General features: G+C 37.2%; 1 protein-coding gene across 1 annotated transcript in view; it reads left to right on the top strand.

Moving 5' to 3' along the window:
• The first annotated feature begins 222 nt into the window (after nucleotides 1–222).
• Nucleotides 223–16,177, top strand: part of aga (aspartylglucosaminidase) — a 16,800-nt gene continuing 845 nt past the window's right edge. The window contains exons 1-8 of the mRNA XM_042493600.2: nucleotides 223–525; nucleotides 4,616–4,769; nucleotides 6,636–6,748; nucleotides 8,647–8,759; nucleotides 11,786–11,894; nucleotides 12,881–12,956; nucleotides 13,459–13,566; nucleotides 15,359–15,492. Coding sequence (XP_042349534.1) covers nucleotides 417–525; nucleotides 4,616–4,769; nucleotides 6,636–6,748; nucleotides 8,647–8,759; nucleotides 11,786–11,894; nucleotides 12,881–12,956; nucleotides 13,459–13,566; nucleotides 15,359–15,492 — 916 coding nt within the window. The 5' untranslated portion in view covers nucleotides 223–416. The remainder of the gene's footprint in view (nucleotides 526–4,615; nucleotides 4,770–6,635; nucleotides 6,749–8,646; nucleotides 8,760–11,785; nucleotides 11,895–12,880; nucleotides 12,957–13,458; nucleotides 13,567–15,358; nucleotides 15,493–16,177) is intronic.

The raw sequence follows: 16,177 nt of genomic DNA, 5'->3' as shown, positions 1-16,177 counted from the left end.
TGCTGGTAGTTGTAGTTTTCGTTACTTTTACCTATTTTCGCTGCTCATGTTGTACTAATTTCCAAAATATGTCTTTCTATTGCATAGTCAACCTAGTTTTATGAAAAGATTCTCTTAACTGTAAATAAATCCTTATTTGTAGACTTTGATATGCACGATAGTCTGCTCCGAAGTATTTGTACTGTCCCTTTAAGGATGAACGCGCCCACTGAGCATGTGACACAACAAGGAAGTCTCAATCCATCCTTCATCGTTTCATTAAACCAAAGTGTGGCGAATTGTCTTTTAAAATACATTAGTTTCAATAAACTGATGAGATGCTGGCTACTTGCGGTGGCTTAATTAAAAACAGAAATGCAGAGGAGTGAATAATATCTGTGTCGTTGTAATATTAGGCAGCGTTTAGTCAAGATAACATGTTTATATCGCTCCTGATTCCTACTTTAACCGTTTTATTCCCACCTGGACATGCATCCTTACCTCTCGTTATCAATACGTGGCCATTCAAGAATGCAGCAGCTGCAGGTAAGCCACAGTTTCGTACTGAACGTGTTTACACACAGTTGCAAAAGTTACAGTCTGAAGTTAAGTCATGTGACATGATGGTCAAAATCCGCACACCAACAAATGTAATGCCACCCCTATCATTTTGAACGCCAACATATTGCTTCTGTGTGTTTCTGGGCGTTAAAAAAATCATTGGATAATCACTAAGTTCTGCAATAATGAGTTTGAGGTATTTGTACTTTACTTAAGTATTTTATTTCCAATTTCCAAATTATGCTTTTATCCCACTTTCAGAGGGAAATATTGTACTTTTTATGTCACTACATTTATGTGACAGCTTTAGTTCCTTCACAAATTAAGATTTTTGAAAATAAAATAATAAAAAAAAAGAACACATCAGAAAAGCTTATAAAATGTGGTGTTTTGGTTAAAAAAAAAAATTACCAAAAAAAAAAAAAAATTCTACCAATACATCTGCAAAATTAGGTGATGAAAAAAATCTGTTGATTCACAGAAAATTATCAGTTATTTTGATAAATATTTCATTTTTTTCTTTTTCTAAATAAAAAAAGGTGTGTGTACTTTTTTCTTGATTATACTTACTTTTACTCTTCCACCTCTGCCCATATAACTGCTAAGTCTACCTTTGTTGATGTGCCTCTTCCAAACACCATTTTCTTTACCATCTTTGTTATTCTGAATAGTTGCTGTCAAAGTAAAGATTTTATTTATGCCTGAAAAACTTTCACAATGCTGGTTATTGAGCCTCACAACCTGACAACAAATACATTATTCAGACCATTTCATATGGATGTAAACATACCAAGTACAATTATTTAACTTTGCAGAGGAAGCACCTCAAGGTGAGCCATGACATTTGAAAGAGAAGCAGAGGTTGTCTATTATCTGCCCTCCTGCTGACAGTCTGATAAGACTTGTTATTCTGGATATACTCTTCTCTGTGCGCTGGGAAGTGCATCTGCTTTAAATTTTTAAATAATAGCTGCATGTCTAACAGTGTTGTTGGGTGCAGAGCAGCAGCAGTGGTGTTATAAATACATTAAGCAGCATATAATTATGGCTGTGTACACTGTAAATTTGAAGACTATTAGATTACTCATCATGCAAATACTGTAGTTTAATAGTAGTGTTATATTAGGCCTAGCTGTATACTAGGTCAATGACGTGGTGGAGTCTTTATTAATAATTATTAATTCTGCAGGCTTTAACAAAAACAATAACAATAATTATAACAAAAAAAGTTAGTGTTTTTAGAAATAAAAATAGAAAACAAGAAGTGCAATTATAAGATTGGAATAAGTTCAGTGCAAAAAACTGAAAGAAAGATAAAAGACAATAAATAAAAATTGGAAAATAAGCAAATGAATGAAAGCATAAATAATATAAATTAAAAAAAACAATGTTTCGCTCCCTTTTTAATTTTTAATTTAGTCGGTAGACAGGAAATCTATCAGCAATTATTTTAATCCACAGTTCAATTGTTTCAGTCATTTAATTAAATTAAATATCCAGTTAAATCTATTGGCCATTCACTGGTTTCAGCCTTTTAAATGTGCTTGTTTCCGCCGTATGTGATATTTAGTGGAACCTCGTTAGGTTTTGGTCATATAAGACATCTCCTTGGGCTTTAAAAAATTATGAAGGTAATTTAAAAAAATAATATCTCTAATCTTACCATCTTATAGACCAAACAATTAAATAATTAAGAACATTAATTGCAATTTAACTGATATTTAAAACAAATGAAATGTTTACTTTTGCCTTATTTAAACATTTAGCTACGACTGAAAGACTGAACACAATGACCCAGTTTTTCATGGTGGGAGCAGACAGAGGCTGAGGGCATGTAGAGTGGAGTGCACTGCCTGCAGTATCACAGCCTCAAGTATCATCAGGTTTCCCCCTCACACTATCATAAAGTGTGTTTTGTATCCTTGTGACTCCACTGCAGCTTCACCGTACAACTATGTAAGACCATCAGAGTCGAAGACGGCGATAGGAAACGTGCAGAACCCACTAGGCTTCATAACTGCCATTGCCAGGTCGGCCCCGGCTCTATTTGATTTCCTTCAGGATGATACATTGGACATGTTCAAATTGAAATTGAAAATATTTTAGCATTGCTTGTGACTTATCTGTCAAGTGGATTTCCACCAGGTGCACACAACTCGCCCCCCCCTTTCCAAAAGAAATGATAGAAGCGGTGTTGAAAACATCTCAAGCAACACATCAAAACCTGCAGGTGATTAAAGTTAACTCAAAAAAATCTCACCATTTGATAGATGGATACCCTTTAATTTATCAGATGTACATCACCTCTTCTCCCCGAGGTGGGTGGGAAAATGAAAAATGTACCCAGCTATCTGTTCTGTGGGTAGATATTTAAAAGTGTAGTCTGTGAAGCCCTTACTATTGATCCGCCCATGCAGATCTCTTTTCCTTCGGGGGCTTACAGAAGCAGCTGACAATAGCAGGCTAATCTGCTCTTCCATTCTGCTGCGTTTTTCTAAGTGGAAAGGATTGTAATGCTGAGTTTGATAAATTAAAAAAAAAAAAGAATTATATCCTGAGACAAGAGCGCTTAGCAAAAGATGGTGGACTGACAGAATTCATAGAGGGATGAATCATGAATGATAGGGAGGAATTTGTGGCAGCATCCCGCTGAACACAGTGCGATGGTCTGAGAATTTAGTGGCAAGCTGGTGACAGTGGTACCAGTTGGTATTTTGATCCCCCATGGGCACTTGGGGGGATCAGTGACCAAATGCTTGTTTATTAGGGATCCATGGCACTGGTCATCCATGGCATCATCTGAACCCTAAACTCATCTGCCCAGATATGCAAATTTGACAAATAGATTTAATTAATTCCATTATTTACCCAAAACATTCAACAGAATTTAATATCGCAAACTCCAAGAAAGCATTATTTTTTGTCTAGTATTTAATTAAAGGACATGATTACTTTTTGAAAACCAGATTTGATACGGATTTAGAATATATATTAAACTCAAATCAAAGCCATATCTAGTTTGTCCAACGGCATTAGCCGTCAAAAAATGCCATGAAACGAGATGTAAATTGTGTCAACAGCACACAAACTTTAAAATTAGCTGTAGTGCTATTTATCAGCCTAGACCACTGTTGTGTGAGTTGCCGAGCGTTGGAGATATTGGCTATAGAGATGCCTTCAGCTTGTGGTACTCAAAGCACCCAAAATACATTTGAAAAACCCAAGCAAGCAATGTCTCTTCCCATAAACCATAACCTGATTACACCAGATAATCCAAAGACGTTTTTGTGAGCAGTTTCACGTGGGAACTGTTTTCTATTTTAGCAAACTTTACCAAAATGAGTTTTCAAGCTGCACTTCATTTTAGGAATATCAACTTTTGCAGTCACACAGAACATTTTGAGTCTCACTGGCTCGATTGAACAGGTGGAGGAACTCTTTTGTTCCTCAGTCAGATTCATAAACCAGATTATGGCTTCTCAGTGTACGTCGCCTCGTTCAAACACTACGTGTAGTAGGAATGATTAATTTGTCGCACTGAATCTACTTTTTGTAATGTCTTGTTTGATTTGTAGTGTTTGTAGTTGTTTTTTTTGTTTGGTTAATTTTGTTTTCGGGTAATAAAGTGTTAAATAAATGTTCGGCGGATGTAGTTGGGTTGAAAAATAAAAGTTCCTACATGAAACTGCTCACAATATGGTCTATGGATTATTTTGAGTAACCAGAACATGATTTTTGGAAAGAGACATAGCTGTTGTTGTGTTTAGTTTTTCAAATGTGTGTGTTTTTTTTGGCTTTTTGAGCACCACAAGGCGAGTGCCATCTAGTTATATTATACTGGAGAGAAGACAGACATCTCTACAGTTGATATCTCCAACATTCAGAAACTCAGACCAAAACAATCTAGACTGATAAACAGCACTGCAGATAAGAGGAAAAAAACATGTATTTTTGTCGTTTTAAGCGACCAGAATGTTTGGTGTAATACAACAGCGTGGTCCGAATTCACCAGATCGACTGGTGGAGGAGTTTCATACATACTGAGTGATTCCCTGTGTTGTGTTTTATCCTGCAGCATGGAGCGCCCTGCAGTCTGGTGGCTCAGTGTTGGATGCAGTGGAGAAGGGATGTGCCCGCTGTGAAATGGATCAGTGTGATGGCAGTGTGGGCTATGGTGGGAGCCCAGATGAGTCTGGAGAGACCACGCTGGACGCCATGATCATGAATGGGTAAACCATGGACACAAACAGCACTTTAAATTGAGAGTGAAAATAAGAAATGACAGCAAAATAAGGCCATTAACTTTTTGAAACCTGAGAAAACTGGTTTGATTTTTTTTCCCAAAACATGGAAAGAAAGCAATGTGAAACAAAAGTAGTAACCCCAAAAATTTGCAAGAAATTAGTGAAAGGTACAACACCAACAAGAGACTTGGAAGAGGTGTTAAAAATATAAAATAACCCAAATAATTAGCCAAAAATTAAGGAAAGGTACAAGAAAATTAGTAAAAAAAAAAAAAAAAAAGGAAAGAAATTAAATTAAATTACAAAAAGGCAAAGAAGACTTGGAAGAGGTACTTAAATAATATAATAGTTATGTAATATAATTTTATATACACAATTATGATAATTAGAAATCTAGTTTTTCCCTAGCTTTTTTCTTTTTTGCACCAGGACATTTTCACCTTAACCTTATTAAAAAAATATTTTTTAAATATACTTATTTTTTGCAATTGCTTTTTGCCTTTTTCCCCACATTTTTGAAAGAAATCACACCAATTTGCCCAGGGTTCAGAGGGTTAAATATTGTGAAAGGCATCTGAAAACAGTCAGATGTCACTCCAGGTTTCAAAGGGTTAATTACACAAAAGATTGGTTACATGGAATATTTGTATACGCTTTTGGAATTAAACAGCTGTTTTATTTCAATCTGGCTGCCAGATGTGCGACTGAAAAGCAGCTGTGGAAGACTGCAGAAGTCTAGTTTTGTTTTTGCAAATCTTATGTTTTAAGCACTTAAAAAGCTTTGATGCTCTTGTTTTGAAATCCCTAAAATTGATCAAATATATTCAGAAATTCACCATTTTCGTTGTACCAGTACAATGACAATACAGACTATTCCATAAATGATCAGATATGACCCATATTTAATTAAAAACAATGACTCTAATTAGACACCTGCAGCTGTCAGTGTTGTGTTACTGTTACAATTCGTGCTGGTTCTGTCTGCATCTTTAACATTCACAGCTATTACTGGTTGACCTTTCCAGCCAGCCGTCCCTTTAATAAAGCACTAATTAAGATTCTCATTAGGATCTGAAAGCTTGCCAGTTATTAAGTCCTTAACTACAAACATTTACACACTCAGAAGTTATCGTGGAAGGCAAATGTCAGCGCGCAGTGACACACAAAAGGCAAGCAGCGTGCTGTTTGGTTTGTTATTGCTCTACAGCTTGTTCCTTCTTCTATTTTGCAGGAAAATTGACTTTTGTGGTTAGTCATGAATACATTGATAGCGGGAAGAGAATAGTCTCCCACATTCTATTCAATATAGCTGCATAAGAAATGCAGAAGCTATCACCAGCAGACATATCGTATTCTTTGACTGAGCATAAGAGTCGAAACACCTGCACAGTTTAATGCAATCTAATAAAGCGGCCCTGAAATAAATATGAGCTCTGTAACAGCTTGGAAGTATATGCATTTTTTGACATGCATTTTGGAGAATTTGACTCAAACTCTTTGGCAGCATGGAGGCTTTAGATTGTTGTGGTGGATAAATATTAGAAACATCTCTCTATGATGCAATTCATTACATCACCACAACATACTGCAGCCGCACAGATTTAGTATTTATCACAGGGGCATTTCTCGTAAATTGCATCACACAGTAAACGGGGGGTGCTGTTTTTCTATATCTCTCCATATAATGAGCTCATTCATAAATATGACATGATGTTAGCCTGAGTGGAATTTATAGACTCATTGTGTTAATTAGCTAACCGCAAACACAATATGAGAGAGACACTAGAGGTCAAAACCGTTACGACAGATACGACTTGTAAAGCAACAGAAATGTTGATTTTCTGTGACCAGCAATACGATGGAGGTGGGCGCAGTTGCAGACCTGAGAAGAATCAAGAATGCCATCGGAGTAGCGAGAGCGGTGATGGAGCACACTGAGCACACACTGCTAGTGGGAGAGTCAGGTATGTGCAGCATACTATCAGTGTGCAGCAATAAGGAGGTTATTGAGGGGGAAATCTAAGTTATTGGCCTAATAGTTGTAAAATAAAGTTATGCAAGCATACATAGCTGCTTTATGATGACTAATAAAGAGCCACTATCCTAGTTATATGCAATAAGCAACTAGCTAATGATGAATATGTGTACTCAGGGTTGGAAATTAGCACCAGCCAACAGCCAAATGCTGGGAAAATATGCAGCTGGCTGCTGGATTTGCTTTATTTACCAACGACAAAAACACTGGTAATTTGGTGAGTGGCTGTTATAAGCCAAACAAGTTAATTTCCACCCCTGTATTTACTTTAATTTTAAGTGCTAGTGCGACCAGATTTTTTAAATGTCAAGATTATACCTTTTGACATTAACCATTTTTTTTTAACATACAAAATTGTAAGTAAAAAATGTAAAAAAAAAATAATCATTTAAAAAAATACCTACACCTAAAAGTGCTCAGGGTTCCCGCGGTCATGGAATACCTGGAAAAGTCATAGAATTTACGGTCTAATTTTTCAGGCCATGAAAAGTCATGGAATAACTAAAAATCATTGTAAGTTTTGAAAAAGTCATGGAATTTTTTTGTGTGTAATGAAGTTAATTGTCACAGTAATCTTCAATAATTTATGGAAGGCTAGTATCAGGTAATAATGTGAATTTTTGGAAGATATTTTCACATTATTATGTCCTACCTATCATGCAATAATTAGATGACTTATCACATTTTAGCATGAAACATTTCATGTTATGAGATAAACAGTATTTTGTTATAATGTGAAAAGTTTGTTGTTATAACATGAAATGTTTGTATGACATAATAATGTCACAATATTTTGTTAAAACTTGAAAATAATGAAGAAGCTTTTCCAACAAGAAGTTTTTCACATTATTACCTGATACTGATCAGGTTTGTTTGTTTGTTTTTTTTCTGTGTAGCAGCATTATTGCGCTTCGGTAATAACTAACATTTATAGAAAATTCTGTTTGTGTTATATGTTGTGAAAAATCTGGGAAAATTGGATATTTTGTTAGTGGAAAACCTGAGCGTTAAGTGTCTAAATAACTCTAAATTAAACTCAGATTATGTTCCCCATTCTAAAGTGAGGTCTTTATAATGACTAATAAAGAACCAGTATGCTACTAGTCTGCATGATATGCAACGTGTTCATGGTGAATGTGTCCCTTAATATACTATAGCGTTACCCCAAGGTCTTTTTAAATGTGTAAAGTTTGAAAGAAAATGAATGAAAAGTAATTTAATGACAGACTTTGGTATTTGCATGAGTTATCTTAGTTACATTAGGGCCAAATAACATTCACCAGCAGCCGCAGTTAGTGCTGAATGCGTGGGTCGGAGCTACGTATGGTGCTCTGTCTGTAAATAGAACTATTGTATAACAAGTGCCTAGAAAAGAAACATAAATCAGAGCGTCGATTCGATTTTTCCATAAGGGGAGTAAATGAATAGAGGAGCTGGAGGAGCTCATCTCTCTGCAAGTAATTTAAAGGCAGTATTGAAACTTTTCATTCCGCCGTGATAGGCGACTTGCACATCAAATATTATGGTTCATAAGTCAAAAGAAAAAGTCATTATTTTTTTTCCAAGTAAGATTCAATTGATTAAATTAAATATTCATCTTTCCATCAATTGAAACATCATTCTTGTAGGAGCGGTAAGGTCACTGCTGGTCAAAACAGCCGCAATGTAAGATTCGTCTTCCATCACAAGCCAGAGCTACAAGCCTAAATGAGATGAGATTGCCTCCAGGCCCTTCTTTGTTTGTGACCCTTTGTTTTCCTATAACCCAAGGTCAGCGTGGGCCAGAATGTGTAACTTGACCTGAAAGTATTACTTCTCTTTTTATAGCTTCTGTGTTTGCTGAAAACATGGGCTTCATCGCAGAGGACCTGACTACCAACAACTCTGTGAATATTTTCTCACAGTGGCTGAAGGGCAACTGCCAACCTAATTATCGAAAGGTGTGTGCGTATATGTGTGTATGTGCGCATTAGAGTGTGTGTGTTTTTCTTGCTTGTGTTGGCTACAGGCGGGCTGCTTCTAAAAGATTGATAATAAGCAGAAAAAACTGACAGGCATACTAAAGAAGTTCATAAAAAAGTCAGCTTTTGAGGTAGAGGTGATGTCCTACAGCACCGGGTTGTTGCTGTTCCTTAAAACGAACCTGTTCGCTTCCTCAATAACGCCCCGAAATCTCCAGAATAAGATTTCTTTTTCCTTTTAAGTCAGCTGTTACTGTTCCAGAGAGAGTGCAGTGTCCTATTGATCCAATTTAGACCATTTTACACTTGGGGCTGTCCACTACAAGGACCTGTACTGATGACCACTGAGCGGCTTCACTGCAAACCGTAGGAGTTAAGTGCCGTATTCAAGGTTATCTCAACAGTGGCTGAGAAACACTAAAAGATACTTCTGCTTTCCAAGTTTTACACAACTGTTCATGCCGATAAATCTTTTAAATTTACCCAGAGGCAGCTGAACTGTAAAAAGGTGATTTGTGGCTGGTATTTTGTCTTATTTCTGGGTGAATAAAAATGACGTGGGTCAGATTGTGGGTGTCAGATGATACATTTAAAATAAGCAAATTTAAAAAAGGTTAAAATAATAATTCTTTAATATAATTTTTTAACATTTTAACCCTCTGACTGCTGACTTTGTGTGTCTGCTCTGTCCTCTGCACTGCCAGGATTATGAGAGCAGCTTCAATCAGGTGTGTTGATAAAAGACACATTAACTGTGGAGATGTGCTGCTCAATACGATAAGAATAAGCAAAAATAATCATTTACATCGTATTTACTGAGTTGCTTTCATTGTTAAATATATTACCTTAGTTTTACATGTATGAAATGTCTAAAATTATCATTTTAAATGTGCTGCTTAAGAGAATTATTTGATCAGCGCATGGTTATTATAGGATTTGCAGCGTCGGTTTTGGTCACAGATTTTTCATCAACTGGTTTGGTTGCAGAAGTAGTTGGTCATATGAGGCTTGGCAGGGCTGGTGCAGCAGGTCATGGTGACAATTCAGGGGCATGTCTTGAAAATCAGGTGCGCAGGACTCGACTCTAGACTAGAAATTTGCTCAACTAACATTATTAAAAGACTCAATTTAACTTGACTTGATTTAGACTTGAGACAGATGACCCGATCCCAGTTTTACTGGGATACCAGTTTTGTTTTTTTGTACTAAATATTTGAATTTGTCTCAGCAATGAGAGGTTATGTTTTGTTTTTGAAACCTAAAATATATAAAACAGAAAGAGCTCCTTGTAAAATTTAAAATGTAGTACATATATTAGGGCTGTACCCAACTCAGAATTATGTCAGTCTAAATCGAAATTGATAGTTCAATACAAATATTCAACAATTTGTTTCATTTTTCGCACAAAGTTGAACGGGGCTCCGCGGGATGTTCAGTGTGACAGCGGCATTCATGTAATATAGTAATCAAGCTAACAGCACTAACGACGGATCGCAGATGTGCAACAACATTTTTTGCTGACACTAGATATAAAAGCAAGAGACTGTATCTTTTTAACTCACTGTGAGCTGTAACCACTTTCACCTTGAGGTGCGGTCTCTCCCCCTCTGTGTCGCTGCCTGCATGACTGCAGCTGCAGAGAGTAGCGTGAAAGTCAAGAGCACTCACTACGCAGCAAAAACTGGAGACCAAAACACCCCTAGGAATACACTGCACAGAAAATAACAACTGACTGTCAACTGAAGGTCTCCAACACATGATGCAAACCTCTGACTTTAAAGGGGCAGCCCTATATATATATTCCGACAGCACTCCGAATATATAATCTAGCTCCAAAAAAAAAGAAAAGAAAAGAAAAGAAAATCTATGTGGGAGCGGATGCTGATATTGTGGCGAGCTGGTCTTGCTTGACATATAGCAGGGACCCACTTGATTCTCACCACAGTAACTTGGGACTTGTTTGAGATTGAATGATTAAGACTTGCACATATGTGACTTACTTCCACTTCTGCATTTACCAAAATTTGTTACAGATTTAGTTAAGAGGCGTAGAAAAGACTCACCACTAATTTCTGACAAATAGCACATGACAAAAGACAGATGACTCCTAACAAACCCTACATGTTATGCCTTCAGGACTTCCAGAAATTACATGATCCATCTGGCAGTGTTCGTTTGTGTGTAAAATTTCAGATTGTTGCTGAGGTCACAGGAGAACAACTGTACCTGCATTTTTTTTTCGAACAAAAGAGAGTGTTTTCAAGGGTTTTACTGTCACCAGTAAAACACAGAATAACACAGACTTTGCCTCGTGAATAATGCACAGGCACTTTCATAAAGCTGACTAGTTGATCCCAACTTTGGTTTATTAATGGCATGATGGAAGCCCTCTAAAAAGGTAATGCTGATACAGATGCACATTCTGCATAAAATGACCTTTGTTTTAACATTTCAGTTTACCTTTTATGGCCCTGTTCTGTGACTGCTTACTTAAACTCAAAATCTGACATTTTCTAGCAGAATTCCTCTTACACGTAACATCAAAGGAGCAGAATGAACTTTTCACACCTCCCTGCAGGTCAAGCTGCTTCGCTCAGACTCTCATAAGAGTAGAGAAGACACCTTGAGCTAGAGAGACAGGGAAACCTTTTCTCAAACTACACTACCCTCAGGTACAGTAGGTTGTCGGTCTCAATAAAACATGGGATTTGACTGCTGAAGGACACATTTTGGCTGCAGTAGGAATTTAAACTAGGATGTTTTGTTCATTTGACGGTTCAGTCACTGGAAATAAGATACTATAGCGAATCCAAACAGAGCAAGACTCCCTGCTGGTTATTAATATAGGTGCCAAAACCACTTTGTGACAATAGTTTCATTTCATCACATAACAGAAAATCTAAGCAAATGGCTGCAATTTACCACATCTTGATTGTGTGCTATTATAATAATTAAATCCAGGGATTAGGAAATTATGCAAACAATGTTTTCTTTCCTGTCAAAAGAATGTAATTCCAGATCCGTCCAAGTCCTGTGGACCCTACAAGCCCATGGCTACACTGCACCAGAGCATGAGGCCGCAGCATGCTAATACGCACTCCCATGACACCATAGGTAGGTTTTATCTGGAAATACACAATGTGAAGAAAAATCAGCGTTCCTCTGCCATTTTATGCAGTTTTGTATTTCAGCAATTCATTAAAACAAGACATAGATGAGAGTGTTTAGCAGCATAATGCGCCAAAAAGATAAACCTACCGAGGAAGAGGTGAGCTGGAAACAATTCTGTTTTGAGTTCCTTTTTTTCCTTTTTTGTGGTTGTGACGGTCTCGTCTGGTGTACAAGTTTAAAACAGTTTGATTTCATGCAAGCAGACTGAACCAGCATTTGTTATTATGACACGCTCTGGCAATTAAAAAGTAGCCTTCATCGGCAGCCTGTTCAAGGGTGTCGCATCGCTAAATCTGACTTATGTAGCATTAGTAATAAGCTATAGCATAATATTGTGTTTGAGTATAAACAGAGTAATGGAGCCACTGGTGTCTGACAGTCTGTAATTACCTGCTGATCTGAGCACCAGCAACATAAAGGAGGTCAAATTTCAATATGTGGGAGGGAGGTTGTGTTTGTTTACAAGAAAGTTCATTTGTTTTTTTGGGTGATGAGATGAGACATGATAAAGTCAGTCTCAAAGAAAACTGCACCAGTATGGTAACATCTTGAATTAAAAGCAGATGGATAAGGTGAGTCGAAAAACAGACAAGGCAACTTGTAAACACTGCAGGAAAGAGTCACAGCTGCACTCCACAGCTGCGTCACTGAGTCAAGATCTACACCTAATGGTAACACTCAGTGTATCGGTACAGTGTTTTGCATAATATCAAACTGGTTTGAAAATGTTTACACCAGCCTAACTCGATTCCTGCCCCATTTTAATGTGGTTTGAGCTACACTTATATGCTGATCAACGCACCTGGAGTCACGAAGAATGTGATGTGATGTTATTTTACGCTAGGGCTTTTAATTTCTCTGTCAAGTTTTCTTCTGCTATTTATGATGACTGACTGATTTCAATCTCACTTCTTTTGTTTTTGCACCAGGGATCATTGCTCTTGATCAAGATGGCCACGTGGCAGCTGGTACATCGACCAATGGATTAACTCACAAGGTTCCTGGGTATGTAGATTACGTAGATTAGTGTAGTCTGTGTGGGTTCTCAGTCATCCAGGTTTATGGTAATCCGAGGTTTCTTTTAATGGCAACTGGACGTCTTCAAAAAACCTCAACAAGTCCAGTTGCCACTTTAAAAGAAACCTTGGAGTAGATTATTGTCATAATCTAAACTCAAAGTCTTCTCACTGGCATTTCTGAGCTTTAAACTGCATCTCATGTTTTAGCGCAATTTTTTAAATTGTCTTTTAAATATAAGAGTTATACATTATAATCGTAAGATATTATAATATGAGCTATTTAATAGTGAAAAAGCTGTTGGGACTATTTTTCAGTTAGACAAATTTTAGTTTGGTTTAAAAGGTTCCTAAATTGATTGCAAATAAAATGCCAGTCTGCTAATCTGAGTGCTTCAGTGTAGTTATTTGGTAGCCATTAGTTTCACTGTCAGTATTTTATAGATGCTACTTAAAAGATAGAGTTAAACTGTCATATTTCTGTCCTGCAGTCGTGTTGGGGACTCTCCTATCGTTGGAGCAGGGGCCTATGCAGACAGCTCAGCTGGTGGTGCTGCTGCTACCGGAGACGGAGACCTCATGATGCGCTTTCTGCCAAGGTAACTATTGTTTGCTACAGTTTCTACCTCAGCTGAAAATGTAGTCATCCGTCAGAATATCACTAACAGAGCTGTTGACCGGATCACCACCTCTAACCAGGGTTTATTGGCCCTTTTTTGAATAATGGGACCGTTACGTGACTTTTTCCTTGACAAAAAGAATTGTGTTTTTTAGGGGATATTGACATCTTTGACACATGTAGTTTTTAAACAGCCAATTTCTGGTGGGAACCTCTTGCTGCAAGTGCAACAATGGGATTATAAAGAGTGGAGGCGTGACTACATTGCCCCAAAACTGTCATTTGCACAGAAGAGTCAAGATTTTTTTTTAGAGACTAAAGCTGCTGTTTGTTTCCAGGCTGTGAGAATCTGCCAGTCTCAGAAGGATTCTTTTTTAAGATTTATTTATCCAGGATGGTTTGGGGAGCACACATACAGTTTTTTTTAAAAGTTGTGCTCAGCTTTACATTCACAGTCACACACAGCCACACCTGAGGGCTGTCTATTTCAATCATAGTTTTCTTAGTCACCTCCTGGAACGATTTGGGGTTGCGTTTTTCAAGAAGACCTTGCTACTAGTGGACTGAAGTGTGATTATAATTCTGTCTCCATGCCCACATTTTTGTAAGTATGGTTGCACAAGCCCTCCCAGAGACTTCACTGTAGCAGTAACACATCATCACAAGCAATAGTCTGTTTCCAAAATACATCTGTGGTGTATGTTAGTCCTATATCCACGGTTCTTACACATTTTCCATTTCAAAATTTCACATTTTTTCAGAGTCAAATTTACAAACTTCTTGGTTGCTTTTTTCCCAGACCATATTTGACATCTTAGTACAAACAGCCAGCCCTCAGAAAACTGGCATATATCCACTGTGGCTGTGTACTCATCCCTGCCCAAATAATAATAATAGATAATAGATAATCTATCATTGTTTCCAAAATGAACCAAAATGAGTTGAAAAAAAGTTAAATAATTTTTATATTTGCTCAGCCTGTTTCATTCACTGTGCTCAGAAACAACTATAAGTGCTGCATATTTTCTAATGCTACAAATGCAAGCAGTGTGACGCGGCCCTGAGCGTCTATTCTGTGCTTAATCTCAGTGTTTTTTTCCTGAGAGCAGAGAACTGAAAAATTTTGATCTCTGGGTAAAATGCTGCGCTAACCGTCCAATCACAGTGAAGGAGGAGAAAATACCGCAACAATACATATCAGCTGGTCAAAAAAGTCCTGAATCTCCCCTCTAAAAAGTTTTATTAGATGCATTACACTCAAACTAATTAGCTTGCTATCAAGTGTGGAAAATTACACTTAACACGGCACCTGTCAGAAGCTTTTGACACGTTTTCCTCTTAAAAATCCCAAACGTCAACAGAGGCTGATTTTCAGAAATGACACCGTGTCACTCATTGTTTTAAACATTTGACCCCAGGCTAATGGACTTAATGGCGCCAACAGTGTTTGTGAAGTGCAACTAATTTGCATCACGGTGATGGTAAATTACTACGATTTCTCCTTATTTGCTGATTTTACACACTTGTGAACACCTAAAAAAAAAATAAAAAAAAAAAGTAGCGTGACAACTCTGTTGCATGCCATAGAGTGCGGCTGGCAGTCCTAATTTTGCTAATCATACTTAAGCTGTGTTTCTTGACATCAGATTTGTTTGCATCAAATTTATCCCAAACCTTAATCTCACTCACATCCCTATCATCATGCTGGTTGGTGGCCCTGACAGCACTGGTTAGTTTTGCCTCATGTGTGCTGCGTGTAATCCTGCCAACAGTTACTTGGCCGTGGAGCTGATGAGGGCCGGGGCAGATCCCTCGGCAGCCTGCAAGACGGCCATTTCCAGAATCAAGAGGCATTACTCGGAGTTCTTTGGAGCCATCATCTGTGCTAACACAACAGGCCATTATGGTGAGTGTTAAGGTTCACAAATACAGACTGTTCAGCTACTGGCACAGGTACTGAGGCACACACCTGACACACACACACACTCGCATCTACAGAGACGTCGACAAGCAGATGAATATGCATGAATCTATTGATGAGAGAAGTCTTTTCCAACTGCATTAGCTTTCAGTTTGAATAGATAATTAGTGGGCAGGTTAAACTTTCAGAATTAACTTCTGAAAAATGTATTCAAAAACATTTATAAGACCATCGAGTTTAAATTAGGCTTCTTCTCAGTCATCATAATACTGCCTCTAGTTACTTTCTATATATAACTGATTGTCTCTTACATAGCCATGCTACAGCAAAAGGGTATCAGTCATTTAAAATATGCGTCTGAATTTATAAGCTCTGCATTTGCCACTTTGAAAATTAAAATATGGTTATTTTTTTATTCAAATATAAATAATTTTTTTTCACTGGTTTAGATCCAAAAATTGAGGTTTCTGGGGGAAAAAAATAATGAAAAAATAAATAAATAAATATATGTATAAAGACTTGGACTTTGGGATCTGAATTTCATCAGTCAGATTTGTCTGGTGATCTATTTGAATTTCTACAACCTGAATCTTTTTCATATCGGAATCTCACCAACTTTTTTTAGCAAGCTGAATCTCTCTTTTTTTTTGTTTTTAATTTTGATGGTTAT

The sequence above is a fragment of the Plectropomus leopardus genome, chromosome 8, assembly GCF_026936395.1.
Source record: "Plectropomus leopardus strain MGB_pleo_1.0 chromosome 8, ASM2693639v1, whole genome shotgun sequence".
Classification (NCBI taxonomy): Eukaryota; Metazoa; Chordata; class Actinopteri; order Perciformes; family Serranidae; genus Plectropomus; species Plectropomus leopardus.
Note: the sequence above shows the minus strand (reverse complement) of the source record. Positions and strands in the feature narration are given on the sequence as shown.